This window comes from Macrotis lagotis, chromosome 1 (assembly GCF_037893015.1).
Source record: "Macrotis lagotis isolate mMagLag1 chromosome 1, bilby.v1.9.chrom.fasta, whole genome shotgun sequence".
Lineage (NCBI taxonomy): Eukaryota > Metazoa > Chordata > Mammalia > Peramelemorphia > Peramelidae > Macrotis > Macrotis lagotis.
The window spans coordinates 502,761,342-502,776,898 of record NC_133658.1 but is presented as its reverse complement, the minus strand read 5'-3'; the positions used below and the strand labels follow the sequence as shown (position 1 = coordinate 502,776,898).

At 36.5% G+C, this 15,557-nt stretch overlaps 1 protein-coding gene across 1 annotated transcript in view; it reads right to left on the bottom strand.

Annotated features, from left to right (window-relative positions):
• Positions 1-11,222: 11,222 nt before the first annotated feature.
• The window catches only part of ETS2 (ETS proto-oncogene 2, transcription factor), a 30,588-nt gene continuing 26,253 nt past the window's right edge, over positions 11,223-15,557 (bottom strand). Inside the window, exon 9 of the mRNA XM_074214006.1 lies at positions 11,223-15,153. Within this exon, the coding sequence (XP_074070107.1) occupies positions 14,938-15,153 (216 nt within the window). The 3' untranslated portion in view covers positions 11,223-14,937. The remainder of the gene's footprint in view (positions 15,154-15,557) is intronic.

The following is a 15,557-nucleotide window of genomic DNA, read 5'->3' as shown; positions in this document are numbered from 1 at the left end:
CCATATAAGTATTAGACTTGATCTTATCATTACCCACATGTGTTTTACTTCCACAATTCATAATTCTGAAATTCCTCTGACTTGCTAGATATACTCTGTTATCACCAAAAATCTCTAGTCTTTCCATCTCTTCCTGCTTTCAAAGGCCCTGTTTTAGCTTCTATTTCTTGCCTTCATTTCAACCCTTTATTAATCAGTTCAACATCAAAGGTCCTTGACCTTTGAATACTTTGCTCATTGTCCTCTTATTATTTGTCTCTTTCCAGTTTCCCACCCTAGATTAGACCCATCATTTACCTTCTCTGCTCCTGCTGGTACATTAAACACTAGTGGAGAAAGTTCCACAACTCTGATAATTAGGACTACAAGTTATTACTGCTACTCATCAATCCTTTTACTTATCATGATAAGTTTTTCCTCACCCTTTCAACAGTGGTTGTTCCAAACGTTCTTATCTCTTCTCAAGTTATCAAAATTACCACTTAAAACCTATTTCTCAGTAGAGGAACTTGATCTATAATTTACAGAAAAGCTTGGACTGTCCAAATGGAGTTCCCTTTCCTCCCTCATTTCACAGCTCATTTTCTTTCCAGCTTCACCAGTGATCGTCTTTCCCTATGTTGCCATCTCAGTTTTTTTCCCTTTTACTTAGCTATATCTTTTGAGGTTCACTGCAACTATATCATATCATTACATTATCATCAGAAATCTTTATTTGCTTCAGCTCAAAATCTTCTTCCTATTTCAACTCCTGCCCTTTTACTTGGGAATGTCAATAAATAGCCCTCTAAAATGTCTTGGTTTATTATAGCTTTCTCAATTCTCATGCCTACTTTTTCACTCATCCTCAGCCACTTGTATATTCATAGATGGAAAGGATACTCATCCTCATCTTTGTTATTCAGTTGTTCAGTCTTATTCTTTGTAACCCCATTTGGGGTTTTCTTGGCAAATTTGATGGAGGGGTTTGCTATTTCCTTCTTCAGCAATTTTACAGAAGAACTGAGACAAATAGATTAAGTGATTTTCCCAGATTCATACAACTGCTATGTGTATGAGACCAGATTTGAACTCATGAAGATGATCTTGACTTCAGGCCTGGCAGGTACTCTATCAATTGTGCCACCTAGTGCAATTGAGTTCCAGTGAAATGAAGTCACTTGCCAAAAGTCACACAAATCTAGCAGCAGAGTTGGGATTATAAACCAGCATCTCTGACTCCCAATCCCTCATAATTGTGAGAATTTTGCTTCTTTGATTATGGAATTCAATACAATTCAATTCATATGCCAAGCATTTATTAAATGCCTAATATAACTAAGACACCATACTATATGCTAGTGTTATAAAATCAAGACAAATAGAAAAAGTCCCTGTCCTTAAGGAAATGACAATTTCCTTCCACTTCCATTTTACTTCACTCTTACATATATTCTTCACAATTACCAGGAACTCCAGTTCTCCCACCCCACACTGTTATTTTAGTTTGAAAGCCCTGATCTCATCTCACTTTCTTCCCTTCAGAATCTTGGCTTTGGTTGAAAAATTCAGTTCTATTCTTTTGAATCTTTGACCTGATGTCAACCATATATTGACACCAAATGCACACCAATTAAGACCGATAAAGAAAAATGGCATTTGGAATCAATCAGAATTACTTGAGGAACCTCATGTATATATTCATGAAAATCTTGAAATAGCCAATCAAAAAATTGAATGCATTCTTAAACTACTTCACAAAAATTCAAAGTTAGCTACTCTATTACTGAGATATTAGCCATAAACAGAGGCTTCATTCAAAAGATGAAATCTGAATTTCCCAGTCCCAGAAAAAAATCTTCTTCTTCCCCTTTTTTTCTTAACTAATTGACCATGAAGCATCCAAATGAGCAGCCTAAGAAATACATGGTCATTGCCCAACCCCCCCCCAAACACGAAGAAGGCATGGGGGTCCCCTGATTTATAAAATAAGTTTTTTGGGGGAGTCTTGCCCTTCCTGCAGCGAAGCATGCAGACCTTCTGAGACAAAGGTTTGAGTTTCAAAGTTCTAAAAAGGAAGATTTCCCTTCTTCCTCACCCTCCCTCTGCAGAGGGTGGGGGCAGCAGAGAATGAGAGAGAGCATCTGAAATTACTTGGTTGTTAACAACAGTACAATTTGGAGTTGTTGTATTTTCAACAGTAGCCAGCACCATTAAAAACTGTCCCATAGCATTTGACATTTTTGCTCTCAACACAGAAAGTGCAGTTAGTATGTGCTTCACGGCTTTCTAGTGCCAGAGCAAGGGTCGTGGCATGCTTGGTTGTGGACTGGAGAGTGGAATTCATTGTAGCTTTGGGAGTGGAATTTGTCTTGGACACTAGAGTGGATGTTAGGGTCAGTGGCACCAATGAGGTGTCTCTAAAGTTGGTTGTAGGTTTAAGGGTTTGGGTCACACTTCCCATGCATAGAACAGTCAGGCAGGCAATGGCGGCCAAAAGAAGCGGCCAGCAGATTCCCTGCATCCCGTCCATGGTGCTGGTGCTTGGGCAACAGACTGCTGCTGTGGAAGAAACTCTGTCCCCCTGTGGTGCTGTTTCAGAGACTTCACTTTCCAACTCAACAGCAGCCCCAATCAAAGAATCCAAGCTAATTTTTGCCCCAATTGATGCAATATATCTCTTCCCTAATATTGTAGGGAGTCCTTCAACTATGAAATGAGTGACAGTCCCTACTTTATCTTCTTTTCTCCATTTCAAGGGTTGGCAAGAGACTTGTTTCCTGTTGACTTGCAATGCCTACTAGATTAGTATAGCAGCTTGTTTAGGCCAAGCTTGTGGCCAGTTTTGTATGGGGAGCACAGACTGATCTGACCCAGTGTCAATCAAGTCTAGGAAAGCAATTCCTTCTACTTGGATAACAGAAAGAGGTTTTCTGAAGAAATCATAGTAGTATACATAGTTTTATTGTTGTTTCTCAGTTTTGGCCCTTTTATCAGCTCCTTTTCCTTCCAATTTATACCAGATTCTGAGAAAACATGTAACTGAGCTATACATTGGTTTTCATTTATGTGACTATCATCATCACTGGCATTCACTATCGCAATAGAGAAAATTTTCCCACTCATGTGTTTTACTAAAGGTATAATGTGAGTATACTTTGAATTTAGTGGAGCCAAAATGATTGCAAATTCCTTATCCATTAATTGTAAAGGGTGAATAGGTACTTCAGTAGAAGCATGTGGAGGCACCCTAAATTTTCCAGCACTTATGACTATCAATAGTTTGATATGGGTCAGCTTGCTACCAAAATTGCATACTGGTTTTTCCATTCCATCTCCTGCTGGCCCTGAACTGTCATACCCCATGATTTTTTAGAAAATCCCCTGGAAGAGGACCCCATTCTCCATTTAAATTTCCTTATCTACATTCTGATGCCCAGTTTCCTACCTTTTTACACTTTGTTCATGGAGTTTTAGGATGATGTGCTCTGATATTTCTGGGTTTAGCTCCTTGGGCATTCCAATAATCTTTCTTTAAATGTTCAAGTTTTCCACAAACAAAGCAAGTTCATTTCTCTTTATTTCCCATGTGCATATTAGTAAATACCTCTGCCATTAATTCTATATGATACACCTGAGACCCCACTCTGTCACATCTTTGAATCATTTCCTCAATGATGACATCCTTTCTTAAATCAATCATTGCTTTCTGATAATCAGCATTCACATTAGCCCATGCTAATTATTTTATTAATCCATCTATTCCTGCCACATCTCCTAAAGTTCTTTCTACTGCCTCCTGTAACTGGGCAATACAAAAGCCTCATCATTTCTTTGATAAATGCAAATGGTTCTGTCTTTTCATTGTATATTGGAATACATCCCTGAGAATTCTTTACACAGGTAGCAATTCTTTCATATGTTTCTCATCCATAATTTAGTTGGTCTGCATTGTTGAGAAATTGACCTGTGCATGGGCAGCTAGGTGGCGCAGTGAATAGAGCACCGGCCTTGGAGTCAGAAGTACCTGGGTTCAAATCCAACCTCAGACACTTAATAATTACCTAACCATGTGGCCTTGGGCAAGCCACTTAGCCCCATTGCCTTGAAAAATCTCAAAATAAAAAAAAGAAATTGACCTGTGCCACTTAATTATTCATAATATGTTGTGGCATTGGGACCTTGTGCATACCTCAAAGCCATCTGTCTACTTTGTTCTATAAACACTGTCATCCAAAAGACAGATTTTCTGGGTGACAAACATGCCCTATCTGCTTCCAATAACTGGGTGTTAATATGGAGTAGGTAAGAGTATCCAGTTGTAGCTGAACAAATGGTGATCTTGGCCCATATTCCCCCCACTCCATTCTTTAAATCTCTGATTCCTTTTATATCTACTGGCTTATGTCTTCTCCTAAGGTTTCCTGGATTAAAAGGATCTGGATCCTTGATAATAGGATATAACTGAAACTCAGCTCCTAAATCCCCCAAACTTTCTCCCTTCTCTTTTGCTCTTTCGATGGCCTTTTGTAATGCTAAAGTTTCTTCATTGGGCGCTGTAGGACTGATCCTAGGCTTTTCTTGATAATACTTTTTATTTCTTCTGCCTCCGGTCATGGAGGCGAATATACTTTCCCTTTACCTTTGACTTCCTCCCCACCTCCTTGTTCCAACTTCCTTTCAAATACCCTTAATATCTGCCCCATGGTAACAATTAACTTGTTACATCTCCGAAGTCTTTTGCTCTGGGATGTTTGGAATTTTGCTTGGTCCTTATGCTGGACTCTGATCAGATAGCGCTTTTATCAGATAGTTTTTAGTGTTTTTTCCTTGCCTTCGTGTCCCTGTTTGGATGCCATGTGTTGTGTTCCTATTGGCTAGTTTATTCTTTACTCAGAGGAACATTTAAGAGGTGGGAGGCAGGGGCGGCTAGGTGGTGCAGTGGATGAAGCACCGGCCCTGGAGTCAGGAGTACCTGGGTTCAAATCTGGGCTCAGACACTTAATAATTACCTAGCTGTGTGGCCTTGGGCAAGCCACTTAACCCCCATTTGCCTTGCAAAATCCTAAAAAAAAAAAAAAAAAAAAAAAAAGAGGTGGGGAGGCAAAGATGAAAAGTTCTCCATTTATTCAACCCCAAGCAATTGCTTAAATATCCTTGTTCACTCCCCATCCCAAGGCATTCTTTAATTACAAGTCAAACAATGTCCTGGTGCTTGTGGACAACAGGCATTAAAAGTTTACAACCTTCAACAGTCTCTTACAGATCACCAAATAAAATTAAATAGAGGGAAAAGAAAAGAAATCCTACAGCAGAGCCATATTAGGACACCCCCCCATAGTACATGTGACTGGGATGAACATCCAGCAAAGAATAGAGGGGTCAGATAGGAAGGAGTATCAAGAGAGAGAGAGCAGTAATGGGCAGCTAGGTGGCTCAGTGGATAGTGCATTGGCCTTGGAGTCAGGAGTACCTGGGTTCAAATCCTACCTCAGACACTTAATAATTACCTAGCCATGTGGCCTTGGGCAAGCCACTTAACCCCATTACCTTGAAAAAAATCTTAAAAAATAAGAGAGAGAGAGAGAGAGAGAGAGCAAGAGAGAGCAGTAATATGAAAACTTAGGAAGAAGAGAATATCAAGAAATATTTTTATCTCTCCTAAAAATTCCATTGATTCTTCCTCTCATAATCAAGATGAAGAGGATGCTTTATAGTATCAAAGATTGCAAAGAGATTTTAAAAAAGATGAGGATTGAAAAAAGACCAAAAGATCTGACAAAAGGCAATTATTAGCAGTTGAATGATTTGCATTCTGTAACTAGAACCAGAACTTTTGGAGTTTCTGATAGAAAACTCCAAGTTTATTCTATCTCTGCTCTCAGAAGAAGGGGGATACCTTGAGACAGCAAGTACAGATGACTGGGGTGGGGGGGGTTCAGGAGAAGTACAAATTGAAAACTGATTAAGTCCCTGGAGCAATGCCTTCTGACAAGGGTGAGTCAATGCTGAACAACTCTCCACAACTGATTTCTATAGGGTGGGTAATCTTTTTGAGAATATAATTTTACAGAGTTAACTAAATTAGACACTTTAGTCAAGTTTGGGAGAATTCAGTGGGTAGGAAAACCCAGAGTATTTCAGGAACAGTTTAAAAATAAGTAAAGGCATAATCTAGAATATGTACAGGTACAGCCTAGAATATTTGCTTTCCCAAAATTGAAGAAGGAAGCCCAGGAAGTTATTAGAGACTTTCGGTTTTGGAGAACCCACATTCCTTACCTGTGTATCTTAACAGTTCCCAATTATCTATTCACTCTTAAGTTGCCTATTTCAATTAAGGCCCAGAATCCACTAAAGTATTGGAAGATCTAAACTATACTGTCTAACAATCTTAAATCCTTATGGCAGGCTCTTGTTTTTGGAAATCTGTCCATATAGACTAGGTTGAGTGAAGTCTTTGGAAGTTACTTAAATGATGGTCAGAAAAAAACTTTGTCACATTCCTGTCATCATAGAACTTTGAGTTAAGTTAAAATGATAAAATGGTATGGGTAATGTCTTTTGATTCGCACATTAATTGGGTTTAAGTGAGAAAGAATTGCAAAAAGTTTATACATTGTATTTCCCAGAGTCATCAGAATCCACTGGCAAAACAAGTCAAGATAATTGTTGATGACTCAGGAAGCAGTGGATGGCCTTTATATCTTCAATGTTGAACCAAGCTTTAAGCATTCTATAATACCTGCTTCAGTGGTCTACAAAACCATTGAAAAAATTGTTCTTATCTCCCCATTCCAGGAAGTTTTCACATGCTTGGGGTAAACACTCTCCTAATTCACTGAAAGATTTGAGATGCCTTGGTTACCCTCAACTTGGTTTAGCTTATCTGCCAAAATAGTTAGCCAGGGTATGGTCTCTGCACATGATGTAGCCTCTTGGAGACACAGAAGAGATTTGGGTGAATCAGGTAGACATCAAATGTGGAAAATAGCCCTGAGAAGAGCATGGCAGACAACATACCAGAAGTATAGTCTTCCCTGTACATACTCTTTATTTCAATCTATACTAATTCCTCAATGGTGACCATGCATCTGGTCAAGTGTTCTAGGGTCTGGAGAGCACTGGCCTGGACAACCAAATAATTTCCCATTTGAAGTCAGGACCAATGAAAGGATTTTGCCAATGTTTTCCATTATTTAAAGTTATTTCTAGGACATGTCTCTGAAGTATCATATATAAAACAACCCGGTTAGAGTCACAAGAGTAGTATAAGTTGGTGGATAGTAATTTGGATTTTGGAATGTTAATGCCATCTTTTTCTGGGCACAAATGAAAGTTTTCCTAAGAATAAAGCATCAGTACTGCTCAAATGGTCTCCTAGTGCCAGTCAGAATATCCACCTTACCAAAATGCTCTTTGTCCTATTCCCAAATGGCAAAATAACACTTTTTTTTATCTCAGAGGAAGACATCTTCTACTGATACCCCATAGTTATATTCTTATACATTTAACTTACTTACATATATATATATCTATATATCTATATATCTATATATCTATATATCTATATATCTATATATCTATATATCTATCTATATATATATATATATATATATATATATATATATATATATATATATATGTTTATGACAAACCAGTGCCATCCTGGGAAGATGAAGGACTATTTAGTCCTGTTATTTCTGGGATCTATTCTCCAGGAAGATTTGCTGATAAGAATGGATTGCTACTGGACAGAGTTCTGGCTGACTACCCTTAGATTTCCTTATTTCTTCCCCAGGACAGAGTTTGGACCCCTCAGAGGGTCCAAATATCATGGAGAAGTAGCTTAGGTACCATCATATATTAGGAGAATGTGCTAATAGTGATGTAAGATTAAAAATTTTTGACTACTGCATTAAAAACATCTTTTCATTTTCTTTCTTTCACTTCATTTTCTATCCTATCAGGAAGTTTATTTGGTTTTCATTTATTCTAAGGCATTATTTTCCCTCCTAACCATGTTCCTCTCTCTGCCCATGCTTTCTCTTCTCCTCCGTTGAGTTTGATATATTTCTATACCAAATTTTGCATATGCTATGTTTAATCTTTTTTTCCCTTTCCTGATGAATTAGATTAATTTAATTCTTCTTCTCTCATCCTTTCTACCACATTTGTGTTTTCCATTTATGAGAAATGGAAAGTTCTATTCCATTTTTCCTCCTTTCTAAAACTAGTTTATTTCTTTTATCCTTTGTTTTCTTTTCTCTTTTCAAACCATCAGTACAGAATACTTACCCTTCCAAGGTGCTCTTTCTTATTTAACCCCTTCAATACTCTTTGAAGACATGGAGATTCTGAAGGGACACTTATTTTTTCAACCTCCCCTGCCCACCATTGCTGGCCCCATTATAATGTTAACACTACATCATCATATAACTCCTGCCAAATAACTCAAATAAGCTTACTTCTCTAGGTTTCTCTGGACATTTCTGCTTGTATTTCAAAATTCTTATTTGGCTTTGGTCTTTTCATCAGAAATGCTTGAAAGTTCTCTATTTGAAGGGGGTTTTTTTGGTTCCCTGTAGGATGACTGCTTTTCAGAGTAAGTTATTTTTTATTGTCTGTCTTCTTTGCCTTTCAAAATATTGTATTCCAAAAGCATCTCTCATGCTAAAAACTGCCAAGATTTGTGTGATTCTGACAATAGGATCTTGGCATTTGAACTTCTTAATGAATTCTTATAATATTTTTTCTTTGATTTGATAGCTCTGGATTTTGGCAATGACATTTCTTAGACTTTTGCTTTTAGATTATCTTTCAGGCAGTGATTAAGTGTTTCTTTGTAAATATCTTCATTTTGCCCTCTGATTCTAAGCAATCTGGATGATCTTCATTTGTAACATCTTGAAATGCTCAGGATTCTAAAAACTATCATGGTTTTTCAAAAGTCCAATTATTCTTAAATGATCTCTTAACCCCTGTCTTCCAGATCAATTTGCTTGATCACTTACTTTTTATTTTTTCCAGAATAGACATCCAGGTAGTGTAGTAGATAGAGCATTAGACCCTAGTTGGGAAGACCAAAGTTTAAACTCTGTCCTAGACACTCACCAAGTGGCAAGTCATTTAACTTTTCTTGGTCTATTTTTCATCTGTTGATAATTAGAGCACCTACATGGTTGCTGTGAAGTTCAAGTGATATACCATGCTTTGCAAAATCTAAAGCACTAAATAATTCCTAGATATTTTTGTATTTTGATTTTTATCAAGTTTATATATAAAAAAACCTGATTTTTAGTTTATGTCATCCATAAAGTACCAGTTATGTTCTTTTCCATGTGGTCCTTGCCCATCATTGATTAAAATAGAAATTCAATTTTTGGACAAATGTAACACTGTTTTAGGTGACACACATGGAAAATTCTCCATGATAATGCCATTGAGATGTTTTCTGATATTATCCATTACAGATAAAGAACATCTTCCTAGATCATTCCAAGAACAGTCAGGAGTAAAAAATAATACAACTGGATCCTGTGGCTTTCTCTTCAGGCATATCCCATATGCCACTCTAAACTAATCCTTCCATTCTTCCAATACTGCACAATCACTAAAGTCAAATATTATAATAGGCCTTTTCTGAGACAGAAGCAGCAGGACTTTAATGATTTCCACTGTAAGTACTTATCTCTATTTTTCTGCTGTTTATTTTTTAATGGGCTGCATGCATAGATCAAGTATGGAAGTATAAGGTCTCAGTTTGTTAATAGCTAGTATCTTAAATATACTGGAACAAGCTCAAATCATTGCAAAGTTATTCCAAAAGTATTCTCTGATTCAGAATATACCAGAGACAAGATGTTTATAATTCCTTAGCATACTCCAGGCTTATTCTTAATGTAGCCCACAAATGGGTGGTACATTTCTCAGTCTTTCGAAAACCTGTAGTGATATTTTTCTTAAATATTTCTTAAGAAATTTCTATAAAGTGACAGCCACTTGTGGTGCATTATCCAAAATAGCAAGGCATTCTACATAATCTTCACCTTGTGCCTACCTATGTAGGATAGATGTACAAATGAAGAATCATAATACTATTATCTCTTCTTTATCCCTGTCCTCTTTTCCCAGTGCTTGATCCTGAAACCTGTTTTGGTAGCACCAAAACTACATACTTCACAATGTCAATAAGTCTGAATGTGACCATGTTCTCTGAAATTTTAACAGAAGGTAGAATTGCCTTCCTTGATGTAGTTAATGTAGCCAATCATTTCCAAGTACTACTACTTTTCTGGACAGCATGGTTTTTGTCCAGTTCCATCTCTCACCATTTTAAAGAAGTTTCTTTGGTTTACTTTACACAATGACCCTGTTATGGTTTGTTTTGCTGAGGGAGAAGCTAGCAGGCTTTTCTAGAAACTATGTGGGGGCAGAGGGGATAGAGCACCAGTCCTGGAATCAGGAGGATCTGAGTTCAAATTCTACCTCAGATGCTTAAAAATTGCCTAGCTTGGGCAAGTCACTTAACCCCATTACCTTGCAAAAACCAAAAAATAAAAAAAAGCAAAAAAATAGAAACTATGTAAAGTCATTATATTGACTTCAAGTCAACCCTACCTATCCAGGACCTTCCACAGCTTTTAATCTGGCACCACCCAAAACTAGGTGACTTTTGTTATTGTCACACAACATCCTTTTGAGAGAAGAGACATTTGCTTCCCCCCCCCACTTCACTCAATCCTAGTTGACTTATCAATTCAATATGTGCTGTATCATCTTTAGTACAGTACTGATCAGGTTGTAAGAATCCCTTTATTGTACCTTTCAAGTCCTGCTTAGAGGCTCCTATCAGCTGAGTAGATAAAGATGACATATGGGATGCATGGTGATAAGAACAAACTACTTTAAGCACTGATTCATCCTCTCTACCTTTAATGATGAGAAATTTTATCTCCAAAATAGCTGAAAAGGGAAGACATCTTAGAATACTGGGGAGTAACCACTGTTCTAGAAACTATTGGAAGCAGCACATTTTGATTAGATTCTAAAAAATAATATATATATGTATAAATATTATTATTTTATTCCAATGGAGACTGTATAGGAAGCTGTCAGTGTGCTTCACTCACCTCCAAGTTTGTGAATGAAAAATTTCAAAATATATTTGAACTGAGAACTGATTCCTTTTGAATGAAAACAATATGGTAAAATGGATAGATTCAGAAACAAGAAAAATTGTGTTCAAATCCAACCTGTTAAGACACCTTACTTCTCATCATGTTTTCCCATTAAAAAAAAATAGGGCCAGATGAACCTCACAGAACTGGTATTAAGATTCAAATGAGATAATGGATGAAAAGCCATTTGCAAACTTTGAAGTACCACATGAGTATGTTATTAATATATGACCTTGTCTTGCAGTCCCCTTCTCAGAAATGTTCAATGACTAGTAGCTAGGTGGTATAGTGGATACGATATTGGATCCGTGTTGAACCTAGAGTCAAGAAGACCTTAGCTCAAATCTAACTTCGGACACTTAATAACTGTGTGATCCTGTGCATGTTGCTGAACCTTGGTCTACCTATTTCCTTAAGTATAAAATGGGGATGATATCACCTACCTACTGGGATTAATATGAGGAACACATGAGATACTTGTAAAGCATTTGTAAACTTAAAAGCACTGTAAGAATGCTAGTGATATTGATTCACTACTTATAAAATCTAAACTTCTTAATCTGACATTAAAGGCCTGCCACAAGAAGGCTCCAACCTATCTTTCTAGCCTCTTTACCTATACTGCTAGTCCTATGTACGTACTTCATACTGAGACAACTCTGCTCATTTTCCCCTAAGTCATAACCTGTACATGCATGTACATGTGTACATATATAGATACATAAGTATACATATCTATTTGTAGACCTATCTAGTTGAAAAATGACCTTTTTATATTATTTGTTAAATATAATTCTTCCTACTTCCTTATTTCCTCCCACCTCCATATATTCAGTCAAAGATTTAAAAAGAAAATTTTTCAAGTAGTTCTATAAAACTAATCAATGCATGAAATGAGTCTGACGTTATGAATGTCCCTCAGTCAGGTGATTATCTGCAAAGAAGGGTGGAAGATGTTATCCTTTTTTTAATCTATATTTACATTTATGTAAATTTACATTTATGTAAATATACCTCTTCTGGTTTCTCCACCTGCCAAAATCCTTTCTACATATTAACAAAATTCCAGCTCCTCAATAAGTTTTCTCTGGGGGCAGCTAGGTGGTACAGTGGATAAAGCACCAGCCCTGGAGTCAGGAGTACCTGGGTTCAAATCCGGTCTCAGACATTTAATAATTACCTAGCTGTGTAGCCTTGGGCAAGCCACTTAACACCATTTGCCTTGCAAAAACCAAAAAAAAAAAAAACACCTCAAAACACAAAAAAAAGATTCTATGTACCTTTTATGAAGAGATTTAAGGAGAAATATTAGCTCTTTGTAATTATTTTGACATTTTTATTGTTTATCTTCAATGATTTTTCTAAAAAAGGAGTATATGGGAATATTTATGTACTCATAGAATGTTAGAGATAAGAAACTTTTTTAAAATCACTCTCATTTGTTAGATAAGGAAGGTGAGGCCCAGGGAGGCATAATGATTTTTAGGTGAGGTCATAGAGCATGCTAGGATAAAGACCCAGGTCCCAAGATTCCTAGTAGTGTTTTTTTTTTCTATCACCTACTCAAAGGTTAGCAGAGTATTATTACTAAAGAGTAGTAGCAATGGACAATGACCCATGTTTGCAGCAGCTCTTTTCTTCCCTTATTTAATGTAAATGGTGACTATTATTAAAATAAAAAACAATGCTGTTGTAATACTTAAGAACTGGCAAAGGATCTTCACATTGCTAAATCTTGCAATACCCAGTGTTTCTAGCATGCATTTATTGGGGAAGAAAGGATTACAAATTTATCAAATGTATTACAAGTGCTGTCCCATTGTGAAGTAGAATGCTTATCTCCAAGAATTTCAACAGATTTCCTTCACTTGACCTTGTTACATATAGCCAATTATTTTTGGCAGTGAACCAGAAATGAAGTACTTTGAGTTGGACTTTGTTAATGGGCAAGTCAGTTCAGTTTGATGCTTTACTATGAGGTTAACCATTATGAACTATAATAGAATACATTTTATCATATTTGTTTGCTCCTAACATTATTTTATTAGTTATAAACATTTTAAAGTGAAGGTCATGATAAAATGTAGCAACAATTTATCTGATCTACATTCACTTCCAGCTTTCTTAAATCCCTCAATCTAAAACTATTTGTGCTGTTCTAATATGACTTCTAATTGATATTCCCTTTTCCTCTTTCCACCTTCTATTACATGATGCTGTTCAATAATCTGACATAGATGATTAGACTGATTAGGTAACTTCTATTAAAACAGGACTTTAATACTGCCATAAATTGCTTTTTTTGAAGCCAATACTGAAGTCTCCATCTATGATCAAAAGACAAACTTTTATTTCAGCCACTGCCAATATTCTCTATTCTCTCCTTAACAACTGATTTTATTTTGGACACTTTTCAGATCTTCATAAGCACTAGAAACTATGGACATTGAGCAAAAATACATTTGATGGTGAAGGAGATTATTTTAAGGAGGAACAAAAATTTGACATGCCATATTTCACTTTATGTTCAAGAGGTTTTAATAAAGATTTGATTTTCAGGAACTTCTTGCTCTGTATAATATAATACATTTAACTTTACATGAAGCTAAGATAAAAATAAAACTTTCTTACAAATTATAGTTTCCAGTGATTTTTTTTGCAGCAAAAATAGCTGCTACATAAATCCCTCCTGATCTCTGAAAAGGAGTTACATATTTCCAAAAATAGAGTTCCTATTTTAATTAAACATCAATTGGGGACAGGGAACCACACAGGAGAGGACGTTTGAGAGACAAGGAGGATGGGATAAATATAACTAAACCAAAAAATAAGTCTTGAATATAAACTTATTGAAATACATGCACAGAAGTGGAAAACATAGCATTTACCAGGAAAAGTACTGCTTCTTAGCTAGTAACTTCAACATTAGAATAGAAACCACAAAAAGGTCAGTTATGCCCCATATAATAATTTTTTTGTAAAAATGCCCAAATATACTAAATATTTGCCAGATAACAGCCATGGCAAATAATAACCTTCCATATCTTTTCCCATGTAGGAATATATTATGTATGCTTAATACACATTTCACAAATTTCCTCTGCCTGCCCTTGGCAGATTAAATATTTTTCTAATATTGTAGGTACTATTAAAATTAAAGATTAAACAAGTGTCCTTTCTGGTTCCTATTTCAAGCACACTTAATAATTAGTTTAAATTACAATATATAATTTCTGTTAAATAGCACTGAAGAGGTTTTTGGGAAGAGCCAAAGATTACAATAGCATACAAATACTATCATCTGAAATGGTGTAATTTTTTCCCCTTCCTCTGTTGAAGGAAATGCTTTTGCAATTGCTACACCTGGTTCTACAAGGTAAAACCAAAGTGCTTGTGGCTTCCCAGCAGATCTTTGCCTTAAAAAAATCCTTATGTGCACTGCTTTCATCCAAGAGAGCAGAGTATTCTCACCCTATCTTTCATGAGTTAAAGAGAAATATAAATAACATTTTGTCACTGGGTTTTTGAAGCAAGGAGCTGTGCTGACTTCCATGTTTCTCGATGAGATGACTGTTTCAGAACCATGGTTTCTGATGAAACAAGCCCACTGCTTCCTTTTATATTTATCCAGAGCTTACAAAATATCTCCTTTTTAAGGTTCTTATTTTGCAGCACTTCCTGGAGTAATTGGGCAGTATGGGTCGTCCACAGTGGCATCCCATTCACAGTCTATGTGGAGCATGGCCATGGCCACCTGAGGTACAGACCCACACAATGCTCAGTCTTCTGTGTCTGGCTGTACTCCCAGCATGGTGTGAAGTTCTTCTGCTGTGTACCCAAGAAGATTCTGGAGGTCACACACAAAGCGGTACACGTAACGTTTGCCAGATGTCTTGTGAATGATGTTCTTGTCGTAATAATAGCGGAGACCCCGGCTCAGTTTCTCATAGTTCATTTTGGGCTTGTTTTTCCTCCTCCCCCATCGTCGGGCCACCTTTTTATGAAAAGGGATATGAAAAGGAATGCATAGATTCAAGGGAACTGTATTTTCCAGTACATTTTCCAATTTGTTGTTACATGCCCCCCCCCCCCCGGGCTAAATAAGCTCTTTTTAGTTTAGAAAATGCTTCTTAGGGGAGGTGTGTGTGTGGGGGGAGAACCTATAATAGACTAGAAAGCTTACAACTAGAATGTCTCCAAATTTATTTCTTGTGTTATGGAATGAACATCATTAGGACACTGTTGATGGAAGATAATGAATTCTTCAAAATTTCTTACTGATAATTTAGAATGAATCTTCTCTTTGACCTGTCTCTAGAGATATATTTAAGCTTTGCTACCATGTAGCTGCAATGGAGAAGGGGGTATAGCTAACATTTATGGATGCATGGAACCTTT